The 14,286-nt window shown below is 53.0% G+C and overlaps 1 protein-coding gene across 2 annotated transcripts; it reads right to left on the bottom strand.

Annotated features, from left to right (window-relative positions):
* Positions 1-2,342: 2,342 nt before the first annotated feature.
* Positions 2,343-14,066, bottom strand: SERPINA1 (serpin family A member 1). 2 transcript variants are annotated; one of them, XM_086363103.1, is made up of 5 exons: positions 13,973-14,066; positions 5,701-6,344; positions 4,573-4,843; positions 3,431-3,578; positions 2,343-2,617 (listed from the first exon to the last, which is right to left on the bottom strand). In XM_086363103.1, exons 2-5 carry the CDS (start codon positions 6,338-6,340, stop codon positions 2,426-2,428), a joined length of 1,251 nt encoding a protein of 416 aa, XP_086219229.1. In that variant the 5' UTR covers positions 6,341-6,344; positions 13,973-14,066; the 3' UTR covers positions 2,343-2,425. The 2 variants fall into 2 exon arrangements, with proteins under 2 accessions (XP_086219229.1, XP_086219228.1); XM_086363102.1 differs by lacking the exon at positions 13,973-14,066 and adding an exon at positions 11,705-11,747.
* Between the last annotated feature and the right edge of the window lie 220 nt (positions 14,067-14,286).

Genomic DNA, 14,286 nt, shown 5'->3' with positions numbered 1-14,286 from the left:
AAAGGTCCGTCTAGTCAAGGCTACGGTTTTTCCAGTGGTCATGTATGGATGTGAGAGTTGGACTATAAAGAAAGCTGAGCGCTGAAGAATTGATGCTTTTGAACTGTGGTGTTGGAGAAGACTCTTGAGAGTCCCTTGGACTAAAAGGATATCCACCCAGTCCATCCTAAAGGAGATCAGTCCTGGGTGTTCATTGAAAGGACTGATGCTGAAGCTGAAACTCCAATCCTTTGGCCACCTGATGTGAAGAGCTGACTCATTGGAAAAGACCCTGATGCTGGGAAAGATTGAGGGCAGGAGAAGGGGATGACAGAGGATGAGATGGTTGAATGGCATCACCAACGCAATGGACATGAGTTTTAGCAAACTCCAAGAGATAGTGAAGGACAGGGAAGCCTGGTGTGCTGCAGTCCATGGGGTTGCAGAGTCAGGCAGGACTGAGTGACTGAACAGGTCCTGTGTAGTCCATCTGGTATGATGTGGTGGGGTTTGGAGGAATAGGGAGAGCCTCTAAAGCTGACTTTGCCACTTGCCATGACCTTGAAAGAGATGACGAGCCTCTCTGAGCCTCAGTTTCTTCATCTGCACACAGGGCCGCACAGAAGAGCAGAGCAACTCCACTCTTAGCATCACAGGACTGCCGTGAGGATTCAGCAGGAAAGTGTGTGCACGGCTCCTCCCAGGGAGCCAGGCTTAGCGAAGGAGCTCAGAGTCAGCAAACCTTGTCCCTTACACCAGCGCCCTCCTCTGTTGTCCTTTAAAAAGCTGTTTTAGTACTCTGATGTGAACCTCACAGCACCTCAAAATATGATTTGAGGAGGATATTGAGAGAGGTTTGATGACTGCTAAAATCACAGTCGGGAAGTGGCAGAGTCTGGACTTGATCCAAGTTCTTTAGACCCTCAGGTTTGGCCTCATTCTGGGTGCTGGGTGATAGTCATGTCATTAATTGAATTTGTGGAAGTTGGAAGTCTCTAGGCAGAGAAAACTCAGGAGATGTGAGGCTTATTTGGGAAATGGTCTGATCTTCATCCACTATGTTCAGTTCTGTGAAATTGCACAGATGTGGCCCTTTTGACTTGCATGGTATACATTTGATGTGACTCAAGCCTGTTCTTTAGTTGTGCGCTCATCCCAATGAGAAGCTAGATGGTGATCACTGGATGTGTGTAGGATGGGGCCGTACTTCTCCGGGACAAGTGTATTCCCATGAGAGTCTGGGGAGCTGGCTCCTTCACGCTGGGGTCCAGCCAGGCCTTCTGACTGCAGCAGCCCTCTTGCAGGGCTTTGGGGGGTGGGAAGGAGCCATGTGGCCCTCAGTGAAAGGGTCTGCTCCTGAGACATCCTTTAACTGTGGCCTGGGAGCTGTGGTTTCCAGCCAGAGACCACAGGAAGGGCTCCGGGGCAGGAACACAGGAGCAAGACTGGTGGAAATACGGCCCCTGACACAGCTTAGCTAAGGGAGGGCAGGGGCAGGGGGACTGGGGGTCGATGATCTGCTCTATTTCTCCTCCTGTGACTTCGGAATCATTGTCAGGACTTTCCAGAGCCATCCAGGGCAACTTGGCCAGGTGATTAGGGATTACAAGAGGGCATAGGGTAAGTGATCTTGCGGGGGGGTGCGGCTGATGTCCTGGGGGAGTTTGAACAAGTGATATAGACTGGGACGTTCTCTTCACGGGGGAGATGAGACCTGCCTCTAGGAATGGCATGTTTGAGGGTCCTGGCGCAGAGATGGAGTGACAAGGACAGAAATATGTGTTCCCAGTCCAGCCTCATGGGAAAGGGCCCCTGCAAACACCAACCAGAGCCTTTGGCAGGAGAGACCTGTGAGCGGTCAGTGTCCAAGCCTGGCTCAGGTGACGATGTGGGACAAGGAGAGGACCCGATTCCTATCTCTGCTGCTGGAGACGCTGCAGCCCAGTGTCCCCGTGTGAGCTGAAGGATCTGGAAGCAGTGGCAGCCTGCAGCTGAGGAGCTCTAAGTGGGGGCCACAGTGAGACCAGTGGGGATGAGGCTGAGCAGGAGGACCCGGTGGACGCTGGATGGAGGTGGGGGCCATGGGCTGGATTCTGAGCCTGTGGGGTTTCCCCCTGGGGACCCCAGAGGAGACCGGAAAGCCTGGAGCTTTTCCGTAGTGACTGGGGGAGAGGCAGGAAGCTGTGGGATTCAGCCGACCTTTCAGCCTGGCCGAGCACGGGGTTGGGCAGCGTAAATGCTAAGGCATCTTAATGCAGTGGACACATGAAGGAGGGCCATGGCCCAGATTCCACACACATCCTGGGGATGCAAAGAAAGACTCAGATGCAAGAGGACGAAGGGTTGACACGCCACACGCAAGCTCGGGCTGTCAGTCATCCTTTAATGCCATGGAGGGAGTGGGGGGACCTGGCCTGGGAGGGGAAGGCTGAACTCCGAGAGGCAGTTAGGCTTGGGTGGGATTCACCACCTTTCCCACGAAGAGGGGAGATTTGGTGTTTCTGTCGTAGAGGATGCAGAGGAAGGGTCTGTTGAACTCGACGTCTGGGGGAAGGGACATGGGGATGGCTTCCAGAAACGTGGACCCGACAGCTTCTGTCCCTTTCTCATCGATGGTCAGTGCAGCCTTGTGGAGCGCCTGGAAGGCGGGAGAGCAACGAGGTCACATGGGAGTGGAGACAGGCCCCCACCCAGGCCTGGGAGCCAGGCAGGGAGGAGCGCCTCGCCCAGGGTGGGGCACCCTCTGGCCTCTCTCCTCGCCTCCTGTCTTTCCCCATCGCTGTCTACCTGGCCCTACAGGGGACACATGAGGGATGCTCGCAAGGCCTCTGTCTGATCCACGAGGGTACCCCAGCCTCTTCCTCCCCAGCCTTCCTGGGAAACAACCCATCACCTCAGGGGAGAGATTTTCCTGCCTTCTGTTTCCTTGGCTCCCCTCTTATTTGTGGAACCAGATACTAAGCTCCTTGGGGAGCAGGACTTTGAGGGGTGCTTTCATGTGCCTTGTCCCCACCCAAGTACTCTGTTCACAAACACTGAACCGCAGTTGTTTTCTTGGGCACCTGTAATTCCCCTGAATAAACGGCATCTTTGGTTGAAATCACTGACTCGGTGATTCGCCAGTAGTTCCCGGAGTCTCAGATGCAGGGGCCAAAAGGTCTTGGCAATCCCCGAGCCTAAGTCTCTCTGTAAGTAGGGGGTTATAGGGGCCCAAAAAAGGGAAGTCCCCGGACAAGGATGAGACGGAGAGTAAGTGCCACAACTTCCAAGCACGTGAGGCCACCTCCTCCCCTCCGTCAGCTGACCACACTGCCGTCGTGGTGGAGCGATGGCATTCCTCAGGGGCTTTGGTCTGTAGGCGTGCCTGCGTCCCTCTGCCCCTTCCTCAGCCTCGCCCCAGAGCTGTGGCCCCGCACGCATTCTGACCTACAGACGTCAGGGACACACTCACCTTGGACACCTTCAGAGGCTGTTCCTCGGTGATCCCTGAGAGGTCAGCCCTATCGCTGAAGACCTCGGTGATGCCCACATCGCCCAGGACAGTTTTCAGATCGTACGTTTCAGAAATGGACAGTTTGGGCAAATGTAAATTGGCAGAACTGTCGTGAAAAAAAAAAAAAAGTCACAGAGTTGAAAGAGCTTCCTTTTCCGGTTGTTCTTTCCAGTTGGCGCCCTCTCCCCCTGCTCTCACACTTTGGTTTATTCCACTTTTAGTTCCTCTACGCCCAGGGTCAGAGGATATTAGAATCAGGGCCATCCTCTTGTCCTGCAGAGCCTCTCAAGGGCCACCTCCTCTGAGAAGGCCTCCTGGAGATCTGGGGTGTCTTCTGGAAGGACTGTACTCACTACTTCCCTGTAGGGTTTCATCACACCCCCTAGACTGGGACTCCCCCAGGGCCAGGATCCCAGGGGACTGTGGGGTGTGGTGGCAGGTCCTGAGTGACATCTGTTGAGGGCGTGAGGAGTACTTTTCTGTATTTTCATCTTTGTTTTATGTTATACATGATAAAATTGCTCATCCGGGCCTGGGCATATTTACAAACACAGAGACAGGTACTGATATGGAGTGCATGATGGGGACCTGGTCGAACCACACTCATCTAATGACAGAGGAATCAGAACCAGCCTCAAACAGGTGCTGGAGTTTCCTGCTCTGGGCGTTGGCTTTTTCAGCATTATCTTGGATAATGCTCCAAGCATTATCCTCCCCTCCCCCGCCCCCATCCTGCCGTGGACTTTTTAGCCTGTAATTCACACTCTATCCTGTAATCTACATTTAACTGCCACCTTTGCCAAAAAGTCCATCCTCTTCTTTCTGGGTTTGCCAACAACATGAATTTGACATTGCTTTCCCTGTGCACCAGGAACGGGCAGTGTCCAGGCTGGGGAGGACGTCCTCAAGGACAGGACTTTCACTCCTCACCCCTGGGCACCAGCCCTCCCATGGAGTCTGCCTGGTACCACGTGCATGCATTCTGGCCTCTGTTGGAAGCAGACACACAGCGGTCATGGCCGTGGTCGGTGGGTCTATCCCCCCACCCTCTGACTGAACCAGATGTGGCAGCTCCCGGGTCGGTCTGTCTGGGAGATCACCTTGCATATTTCTTTTCCAGGAACTTGGCGAGGAGTTCGTTGTTGAGCTTGTCCTCCAGCTGCTGCAGTTTCCCCAGGTCGGGCAGGATGAAGCAGGCGGTGACGTTGCCCACGTAGTCCAACAGCAGCACCCAGCTGGCGAGCTTGTCGCAGTAGTGGAGGTCAAACATGCCCAGGCGGTTCATCATGGGCACCTTCACAGTGGTTTGCTCGTCCACATGGAAGTCCCTCTCTGTGGTGTGCTTCATCTCGAAGGGCTTCTCCCATTTTCCTGGAGAGAAGAGATAGCGGACATCAGCCAAGGGTGGGAGAAGGTTTAGTAACAGTGGGGAAATAAAGGAGCCCTGAGCCTCCTGGTGAGGTACTTCTCTCTGAGCCTCAGGTTTGCGTGTGTGCTTGTGTCCGACGCTTTGCGACCCCATGGACTGTAGCTCATCAGGCTCCTCTGTCCATGGGATTTCCCAGGCAAGAATACTAGAGGGGTTTGCCATTTCCTACTTCAAGGGAGCTTCCTGACCCAGGGATCAAACCCGCATCTCCTGTGCTTCTGCATTGGCAGGTGGATTCTTTACCCCTGAGCCACCTGGGAAGCCCCAAACCTCAGTTTTACCATCTGTAAAATGGGTCTAAAGTGAACCAGCAGTCTACAGAAAAGACTTTGGGGGAGAATAATGCAAGGCTGGTATAGGATCCAGAATTTCAATTTCGTGGAGTCTCATGTGGTAGAGGAAGAATTTAAATCTTGGTCTTCCTGACTCCAAAGGTGTCACTACTTTCTCTGCACTGCAGTTGTCAGAAGTGTGGTTCGGGATTTGTTTTTCTGACTCTATTTTGGGAGGCACTGCATATCATACACCTCTCCAAGGTAGGAATTTGCAATGCATGTTAGGACATTTAGGGCTCTGAAAAGTCCTGCAGAGATGAAGGTACTTTGTTTAATCCATAATTCCCTAACCCTATTTGATTACAGGAAGTTTTAGTGGTCATGGGTGGAAAATTGAATAACACATGCAGAGATGCACGGCTATATCCCATTCTGTGCTGCCAGGAAAGTTAAGAACTGAGTGTTTGAGAATATTTTGGGGGTATTTCTGTGTGAAAAAGCTCAGACTGGTTACACAACCTTACCTTTAAAGGAAATGTAATTCACCAGAGCAAAAACTGTGTTTGGGTCAAGAACCTTTACCAAATCCACAATTTTTCCATGGCTTCCCTTCTCTACATAATCGTTGATCTTCTTCTTGGCCTCCTCAGCATCCCTGAAGTTGATGGAGAAGGCTTCAGAGTGATACAGGTTCTTGACATCCTCCAAAAACGTATCTACTAGCTTTGCACTCTCATTGATGAACAGACCATTGCCAGTGGTCAGTTGCAGCTGGTGGTTTGGCTGGTTCAGGGTGTGGAGAAGATGCTGAAAGCCTTTGTGGATCTCAGCCTCTGCGAGCTCAGTGAGGTTGAAACCCAGGCCCTTCAGGATCTCAGTGTGAGTGTTGCCCTTGGCTCCCAGGGAGAGCATCGCAAAGGCTGAAGCGATGCTCACGGGGGAGAAGAAGATGTTGCTGGTGTTGGACTGATGGGCCAAATGGTGGTATATGCTGAAGGCAAAGTTGGCCAGGTTGGGGGCAATCTTGTGGCACGCTGCTTCCTGGTGGGATGTATCATCTGTCTCTTGGACAGCGTGTCCTTGGAGAACTCCAGCCAGGGAGATGGGGGCCAGGCAGCACAGGGCTGCCAGCAGCAGAAGGCCCCGCGTGATGGAGAGTGCCATTATCCTGCAAGAGAGAAGGGTACCATGCCTGGATCAGACCATACAGTGAGTCCCTTGGCCACTGACTGATGCCAGGTCAAAGCAACCAGTTTATCGAGGATCTATATGACTAACATTCTTCTATGTCAGCGTCACTGAAAGACTCAGAACAATGGCAGGGACTTGATGGTGCTTATTGCATGCCAAATTCCATCCTAAGCTCTTTACTGTCTTATCTCACCATGCTCTGGTAACAGGCCTCTGACGTAGGTCATGCGACACCCCTGGGCTTACAGATGAGACCAGGCTCCTAGAGGTTAAGTCACTTGTCCAAGGTTTCAGGACAGACAAGTAGCAGAATCAGAATCACACTCCCAGGTCATCTGGGTCTGGAGTCCACGCTCTCGATGGCCCCACTAATATCCATAATGACCCCAAGGTGTAAGTGCCGCTGCCCTTATTTTGGGAAGAGGAAACTGAGGGACAGGAAGTGGACAATGACCCAGGAGGTGGACGGAATTGGACTCAGGGATGATTGGATCGGGAACAGCCCTAGGAGGACTTCCACTGAAATCTGTTACCTAATGGACAGAGAGGTGACAGCCCAGAGTGGGAGGGATCTTGCTTCAATGACACACAGAAGAGCTGTAAGGAAACCCAGCTGGGGCGGGGGGCGGTACCCCAACACACAGTGAACCTCAGCCCCTAGTGGATGTTCCTGAGCTGGAGGGCTGCCCTCACAGTGAGTCTGTGGCCTCAGTCACAGGACTGTGCTGACGGTCAGCTTTGCCACCCACCCTGCTTGCCTCTGTCCCAGCTCTGCTCAACATGCTTGTGGGTGCTGAAGGTCCTGGCTCCTCCAGCCAAGTGGAATTTGTCTCTGTGTGGGTGGGGGGCGGGGTGGGGTGGGTAAGAGTTGGAAAAGCATCTTTTCGTTTTCAGACAGACCTGGCTTCTAATCTAGGTCTCTGTCACCACCAGCTGTGTGACCTTGGATGAGTTGCTTAGTCTCTCTGGTCCTCACTTTGTCACAGGTAGAAAGTCAGATTTGGGGGATCTTTGAAAGTAAGATCTTCACTAAGTCTAGACTCCACACCTTACGTTGAAAGCACCTAAGAGAGAAGATGGCTTGAAGGAGAGCCTGGTAGATGGGCAAGCAGAAGCCCTCAGAGGATGACGAGAGGAAGATGAGCTCCATGGCTGGTCGGAGGAGACAGCAGAGAATGGCAAGGCCTGTGGGTGGTCCAGCAACGTCAGGCTCCATCTAGTGATCATTAAAGTCAGCGTCTCCTGCAGCAACACAGGACCAGCTCTGCCCCACAGAGCTCCCTCCACTCCACACAGACCCCTGCCTTGGGCCACCACGCCGAGGTCTCCTAAGTACCACCTGCTCTCTTCCCAGATAAGGGAACTGAGTTCCAAGCAGAGGAGAGGGTGTGCCTGCAGCCACAGAGCTGGCTATTGGTATTAGTCACATAACTAAAACATCATTTTAATAAAATACAAAGACAAAGGAGCTCTTGAACTTGGCATATGGAAAAAGTTGGAAACAAGGAATGCTGGGTTTTACTTACCCCCTTGGACTTAAAGTTTCTTTCCAATAAACAACAAGATGAAGTCCAAAACTGGTTTCTTTCCATTACCTTTTTTTTTTTTTTCTGGACTTCAGGCCTCTAAATAACCCAAATAGAGACCACAGATTATGTAAGACCTGTTTATATTTTTCGTAAACTAGCCAGTGGTTTTAGAGCTGAAGATGATGCTGAGATTAATTCTGTATATTTCCATCGCCCTTGCACTTCTCGCTACCTCCCCACCGGATTTTGGTGTGGTCCTTCACGGTTGATGGAAATTCCCCATCTTGGTGAGGCTCAGAGATGATGAGGGATTTGAACTCTGCACGGTGGGGACACTACATATGCCAACTGGCCTCAGAGCCAGAGGCTGTGGCTTCTCGTGCACACAGGGCCACCTCTGTCCACTTGGCCTTAGGTAAGCATTTACTTGTTTTGGGGCCTCACTCTGCCCAGCTGTATAGACTGAGGTTAAGGGGGACCTAAATGAGGTCCCTGTGTACCAATGCTGGAATCTTAATTAGAGGGGTATCTGGGTTTGGTGGAACAAGATGGACTGAAACTTCCCATGGGGTTACAGGGTGAGGTGCCCTCCTGCCAAGAGGGATGTTGACCTTAAGAAGGTAACAAGGCTGGCATGCGGCTGAGGGGAAGAGGGGCTACAGCTGGGGTGAGCACCTCCCTGCCCCCACCCCATCCTTCTGCCTGGGGGTTACATCACCTCCTTTGGCTTCCTCGTCTTACAGTAAATGGTCTGAGGCCAGGAAGGGGTCAGAGCCTTGCCAAGGCCACGCAGTGAGTCAGGGATAAAGCTGGCTGGAGCAGGGCTTGGTTTCCCCACCTTTCGAACTATAGACGGGACAGTGTGTCTCCAGGTCAATTCAGTGAGTGTCAGAATTAGGTCCCGAACACTGTGATGTCAGTCTTGAGACTCTGTTGGCTTCCTTTTGCCTCCCAGTCTGTTCCTTAGAACTTCGGGGGCCCAAGACCTCTCTCTCCTCTCCCTTTTATCCAAGGAAGTCCCTTCCCCCTAATCCCCAAATCCTAGTGCTGGGGAGCTGACCAGAGATGAGAGAGGAAACGGCGAAGTGCCCAGAGGTACAGGGACCAAACTTCAAATCAGCAGAATGAAGATGTCACAATGACACTTCCGGAGTCTGGGGTAGGTCGGGGACAATGAATCAGCTGTCCCTTTGCCTAATCTCATGCCATTTCTTTCCCCCAGGACATAAAATGGTGATCAAGAGCGACCCAGTGGGGTCTAGGAAAGTGACTGTGACCTAAGGTCACAACCTATCGACACCTGGGTAAAGCCCAGGGTGACTCAGCCCTGCCACTTACAGGTAAGTGGCCTTGGGCAAGTGATTGCACTTCTTCGAGCCTCGCCTTCCTGTAAGTGGAGAAAAGAATCTCTTGCAAGGCAGATGTGAAGAATGGATAAGGTGATGAGTGGGTGGGCATCTAGCAGGTGTGGAAGCCCTACCTGTGCACAGGGAGGGTTCAAGCTAGAGAGCTGGCAGATTTCTTCCAGGCCAGTTAGCCACACTGCTCAGGACCAGAGAGGGGAACCCTGCTCTGCACAGAATGGCCTCTGAGTTTAGAAAATGTTCAGTTCAATTCTCCAGGTCTTTATTCATTGACTATTAGCTGCCAGACCCTATTCTTAGCAAATGTCAGCGTGAGCATCCTCCTCCTCTTTTCACTTCGTGAATAGCAGGTATCCATGCACTGTCTCATCTTCCCTCAGAGCTTACCCTGAGAGGTGGGAGTTATTATTAGCCCCATTTTATAGATGGAGACAGCAAGGAGATCGAACGAGTCCATCCTAAAGGAAATCAGTCCTAAGTATTCATTGGAAGGACTGATGCTGAAGCTGAAGTTCCAATACTTTGGTCACCTGGTGCGGAGTACTGACTCACTGGGAAAGACCCTGATGCTGAAAGATTGAGGCTAGGAGGAGACAAGGGTGACAGAGGAGGAAATGGTTGGATGGCATCACCAACGCAATGGACATGAGTTTGAGCAAAGTCCAGGAGATGGTGAAAGACAGGGAAGCCTGGGGCGCTGCAGCCTACGGAATCCCAAAGAGTGGGACATGCCTGAGCCACTGAACAACAATATAGATGGAGAAATCAGGGGCTGTGGAAATTAAATAAATTACTGAAAATCACAGAACTGAACTGGCGGCTTACAGAACTAATTTTTTGTGTGTGCAGCATGTGGGATCTTAGTTCCCTGACCAGGAATCAAACCTGTGCTTCCTGCAGTGGAAGTGGGGAGTCTTAATCACTGAACCACCAGGGAAGTCTCTACAAGACCGAATTTAATCCTGGGTGTTTTGATTCCTGAATTTGGCATTTAGCCCTTCTCTGTATACAAAGCTGAAGGTAGAGGCCTCAGAACAGAAAACCTCAGAGGTGGCCTGGCTGAACAAAGAGAGGCAGCGTCACTTTGTGGCTAAGATTAGAGGCTATGAGGCCAGGACGCCCACGCTCAATTTGCTATCAGTTCTGTGACCTTGGACTAGTTACTCAACCTCTCTGAACCTCAGTTTCCCAGTGATGATATGGGTGTACTTCCCCTAAAAGACAATTATGCAAAAGAAATAGGTGCAAATTGCCAAGAAATTCCTGGCACACTGTCAGTTCTCAGGAGGCATCAGTTGTTGTTGACACTGTGGCTCTTTCAGGATCCTCTAAAAGAGTCTGGTTGCCTTGGCCTGGGTCATTTTTGTACTCCATCTCCAAACACCAGTGATGGAAAAATCATATCCTTCCTAAAGTCCAGAGATCAAAGCTAGTGGGAGTGGGGTAGGGGCAGGAGGGCCAAGGTTATCTGTGCTTTGCCCAAAAGGGCAGAGAGGATGAGCAACTGTCTAAGGTCACCCAGCATCAGAGGTGACTCAAAGCCAGACCAGGCTTCCCATTCCCCAGCTGGTGCCTGAGACCTGAAGGGATGATTGTGCAGTGGGCATGAGGGCAGAAGCGGGGATTCTGGAGGGGATTCAGCCTAAGCTTGAATCCTAGATGGTGTAACTGGGAGCAAGGGATGAACCTCCCTGTCCCAGAAGTCTTCATCTGTAAAATGGGAACGCCACGGTAACTACCTCAGAGGATTGCCATGAGGCTTAAATAGAGGCTGCCTGTGCAGAGTAGGGGCTCAGGAATACAGCTCAAAGCCCACCCCCCAGGATAGTGCCCTCCTCAGCTCCCCATCTTCCGTGGCACACAAGGATGGCCAGGGGCCCGCTGTGCACAGGGGGGCCCACTTCTGTAACTCCAGGCTGAGACCTGGTGTGGTTCTGTTCTGGGCACTGCTGCAGAGAATGGAGGCATGATGAACAGCTGAAACTCAGAGCTTCTGGTCCGACCTGGCTTCCCTACCAGGTTGCTCTGTGAACCTGGGCTACTCACTGTCCCTCCCTGAGCCTTATCATTCTCATCTGTAGAAGCAAGAAAAGATACACACCCGAGCAAATGCAGAGGCAGCGAGACCTACAGAAGACCACCAACGGGAAAGATACAGGAGCTGTGCCAGCAGAAACATACATACTCCCTCCTAGGTCGCTGGATGCCAAAGCCAGCCCCCACCCCCTCACTTCCACTTCCGTTCGCAGAGGGCCACTTTAGTCACCGGGAGGAATTGGGGAAGCCCTGGACAGGCTTGGGGAGCAGGAAAGGACCCCTAGGGCTGCTGTTACTATGACAACAGGTGGCCCGGCTCCAGCCTGCTCCATCCTCCTTGCATCCCCAAGGCTTGCCCGGGGAGTGCAGGGTCCTGGAGGCCTCTGGCCAGTGGAAGGCATACTTACGATTCACTGTCCTAGGTCAGGGCTGGTGACTGAGGCCGAGGAGACAGAGCCCTGTCCTTCCCCGTATTTAAGCACTGGACCCAGAGGGGCGAAGGGGGAGGCTGCTGGTAAACATTAACCAAGGTCAGCCCAGTTATCAGAGGAACAAATAAGGACTAAGTCCATCAGCTGGACACTGAACTGCCTGCTCACGTCGCCCATCAGTGCTCCTTCTGGGCGGCACACAGCCCTGTGCACCATATCCCTGAGAGAGTCTTTGTGCCCAGCTCATAAACCGCAGCATCCTGCGTCCAAGCTGGGGTGGCACTGATGCCGACATTCTGGGGGACGGCATGCCTTTTGCTGGCCTTCAATCCACTGGGGAGCTCTCAGTTGCTGCTTAATCGGTAGCAAGGGCTACCATTTATGGAGCCACCTCGAAAGGCCCACTGCTGGGACTTCCCTGGTAGTCCAGTGGTTAAGAATCTGCCTGCCAGTGCAGGGGACGTGGGTTCGATCCCTGGTCAGGGGAGATTCCATATGCTGTGGGGCAACTAACCCCATACAGCAACTGCTGGAGCCTGTGCCCTAGAGCCTGTGACCCATAACCAGAGAAGCCACTGCAATGGGAAGGCCATGCACAGCAACTAGAGTAGCCCCCTTGCCAGAACTAGAGGAAGCAGCAACAAAGATCCAGCGCAGCCCCAAAACAAATAAACAAACAAAAAGGCCCACTGCTGAAGATGCAAGGGGTAGAGCTCAGCTGGCAGATAGAGAAACTGGTCATCTACCTAAAGTCACCAAGCAGACACAAAACCTCTCTCGCCTTCCCTGGAAACAAAATGGGTCCTGACTGCAGTTGACACAGCTACCTAAGGCTGATACGGGTGGCGTGGGCACAGGCCTAGGGTCAGAGAGTAAATCTACAAAGAGTTGTGTGGCCTCAGGCAAGCTGGTCCATCTCTCTGAAACATGGGGTAGTTTCATTTGCATCCTAAGGCCTTGGAGGTCCCACTTCCAGCTCATTGTCAGGGATATGGAAATCACTTACGTAAAGCACTGGGCATACACTAGGCTCTTGATTTTGATCTGCACAGCTCTCTGCTCACACCTGCTCACCAAGCTTCTCCAGGTAGGAGGAGGTGCAATTCCTGGCCAGCCTCAGGCCTGTTTCTGTTTCCGCTGGACCTGGCTTCCGGCCAGCTAACTCAATCCACAGGCTGCCTGAATTTTCCTGGGACCTGTAGCCCCATCCAGGAGCTACGGCAGGCTTTTGGGGGCACTGGTGGTGGCCAGGGTGGTAGTGTGGGATTGAGGCCAGTAGGGCCCTACTGGGGCGGTGCACAGTGTGATGCCAGCCGCCTTGGGCTTTTCAGTGGGTTAGAGTCCATTTAGAAGCCTAAGGCAGTTGGCATTGCGCTGTGTGCACCGCCCTACACTCCCTTGGCACACCATGTACACTCTGTATTTGTTGAGTCAGTGGACAAATGTGTCTTTGTCCACCCCTCATCCCCTGGCCCCAGCTATGGGACTGTGCCTGGCGAATAGCCTGTAGGTTCCTCTAGCACACAGGTTTAGACCAGGGAACCCAGCATCCCCACTCATTGGCTGTGACATCTCAGGGGAGTCATTTAAGCGCTTCATGCCTCAGTTTCCCCATCTGTAAAATGGGGATGTGACAGTTCGTACCTCGCTGGGCTGCTGCGAGGATTAAATGCAGCAGTTTCAGAGCTCAGAGCCCAGCATCGGGGGCACATGCTGAGCCCTGTGCCCGTGGATCTCCCTGGTGTGATTCTAGGTGGGTGGTCTAAGGATGACGGGAAGCGTTCCAGGAGCTTCCCTCCAGGCTTCCCTTACTGAGTCCTCGCAGTGTCCCTGTGAGGGGAGTGTGTACCACCCCCCACATAGGAGCAGAAACGAGCTCAGGGAGGGAGGTACTCTCCGCTCCCATCTCTCCGGACTCTCCGATTCTACAAGCTGGCTTCAGAACACTGACTCTTCCCCTGAGCTGGCTGAAGGGGTTTCTTACCCAGGGCTCTGCACCCACCCATAGCTTGAAGACCCAGGGTGTGATGAAACAAGGTCTGCCCTCCGTACCTCCTGGACATTTGTTCCCCTCCCCGTGCCTCAGTTTCCCCATCTGTGAAATGGCCTCCCCCCACGCCTGGCTGCCCCTCTCAGCTCTCGCACTGAGTGGGCGTCGGCAAGTGTCCAGGCTGTTGCCACACTTAGTGCTTCTCACCCTGGTGGTCTGGGGCAGGTGGGAAGGTGCCCCCCCATCCCCCTTACCTTCAATGCCAGGTTCTTGTGGCAGAAGGAACTCCTCCTCCCCTGGAGCTCCTGGAGGCCGTGTATGCCCTGAGCGCGGTGCCCAGGCTCTGCCAGCACAGGAGGAAGGAGCTTCTGGGTGGTTCAGGCAGCAGGTCTGGGAGGGGTGGGGACCCTGAGCAGGAAGCTGCCTTGCACAAAGCTGCCAGGAGCCAGGCAGATGCCAGAAAGCCCGTCCCAGCCCAGGCGGTAGTCCTGTGTGTCACCTGTTGCCCTGCTGTGTCTGGCTGTGTGACCCAGGATGAATCACCCAGTGCCTTTGAGCTTCTGTAAGC

This window comes from Bos grunniens, chromosome 21 (assembly GCF_055505025.1).
Source record: "Bos grunniens cultivar Pamir isolate PY7600 chromosome 21, Bosgru_T2T1.0, whole genome shotgun sequence".
Lineage (NCBI taxonomy): Eukaryota > Metazoa > Chordata > Mammalia > Artiodactyla > Bovidae > Bos > Bos grunniens.
Note: the sequence above shows the minus strand (reverse complement) of the source record. Positions and strands in the feature narration are given on the sequence as shown.

Excerpts from the sequence above, each read along its gene's own strand:
- SERPINA1 (XM_086363103.1), bottom strand. The coding sequence starts at position 6,340 with ATGGCACTCTCCATCACGCGGGGCCTTCTGCTGCTGGCAGCCCTGTGC. Across the intron at positions 4,844-5,700 it reads GAATTACATTTCCTTTAAAG|GAAAATGGGAGAAGCCCTTC; the intron begins GTAAGGTTGTGT and ends TCTTCTCTCCAG. Across the intron at positions 2,618-3,430 it reads AGCCTCTGAAGGTGTCCAAG|GCGCTCCACAAGGCTGCACT; the intron begins GTGAGTGTGTCC and ends CCCGCCTTCCAG.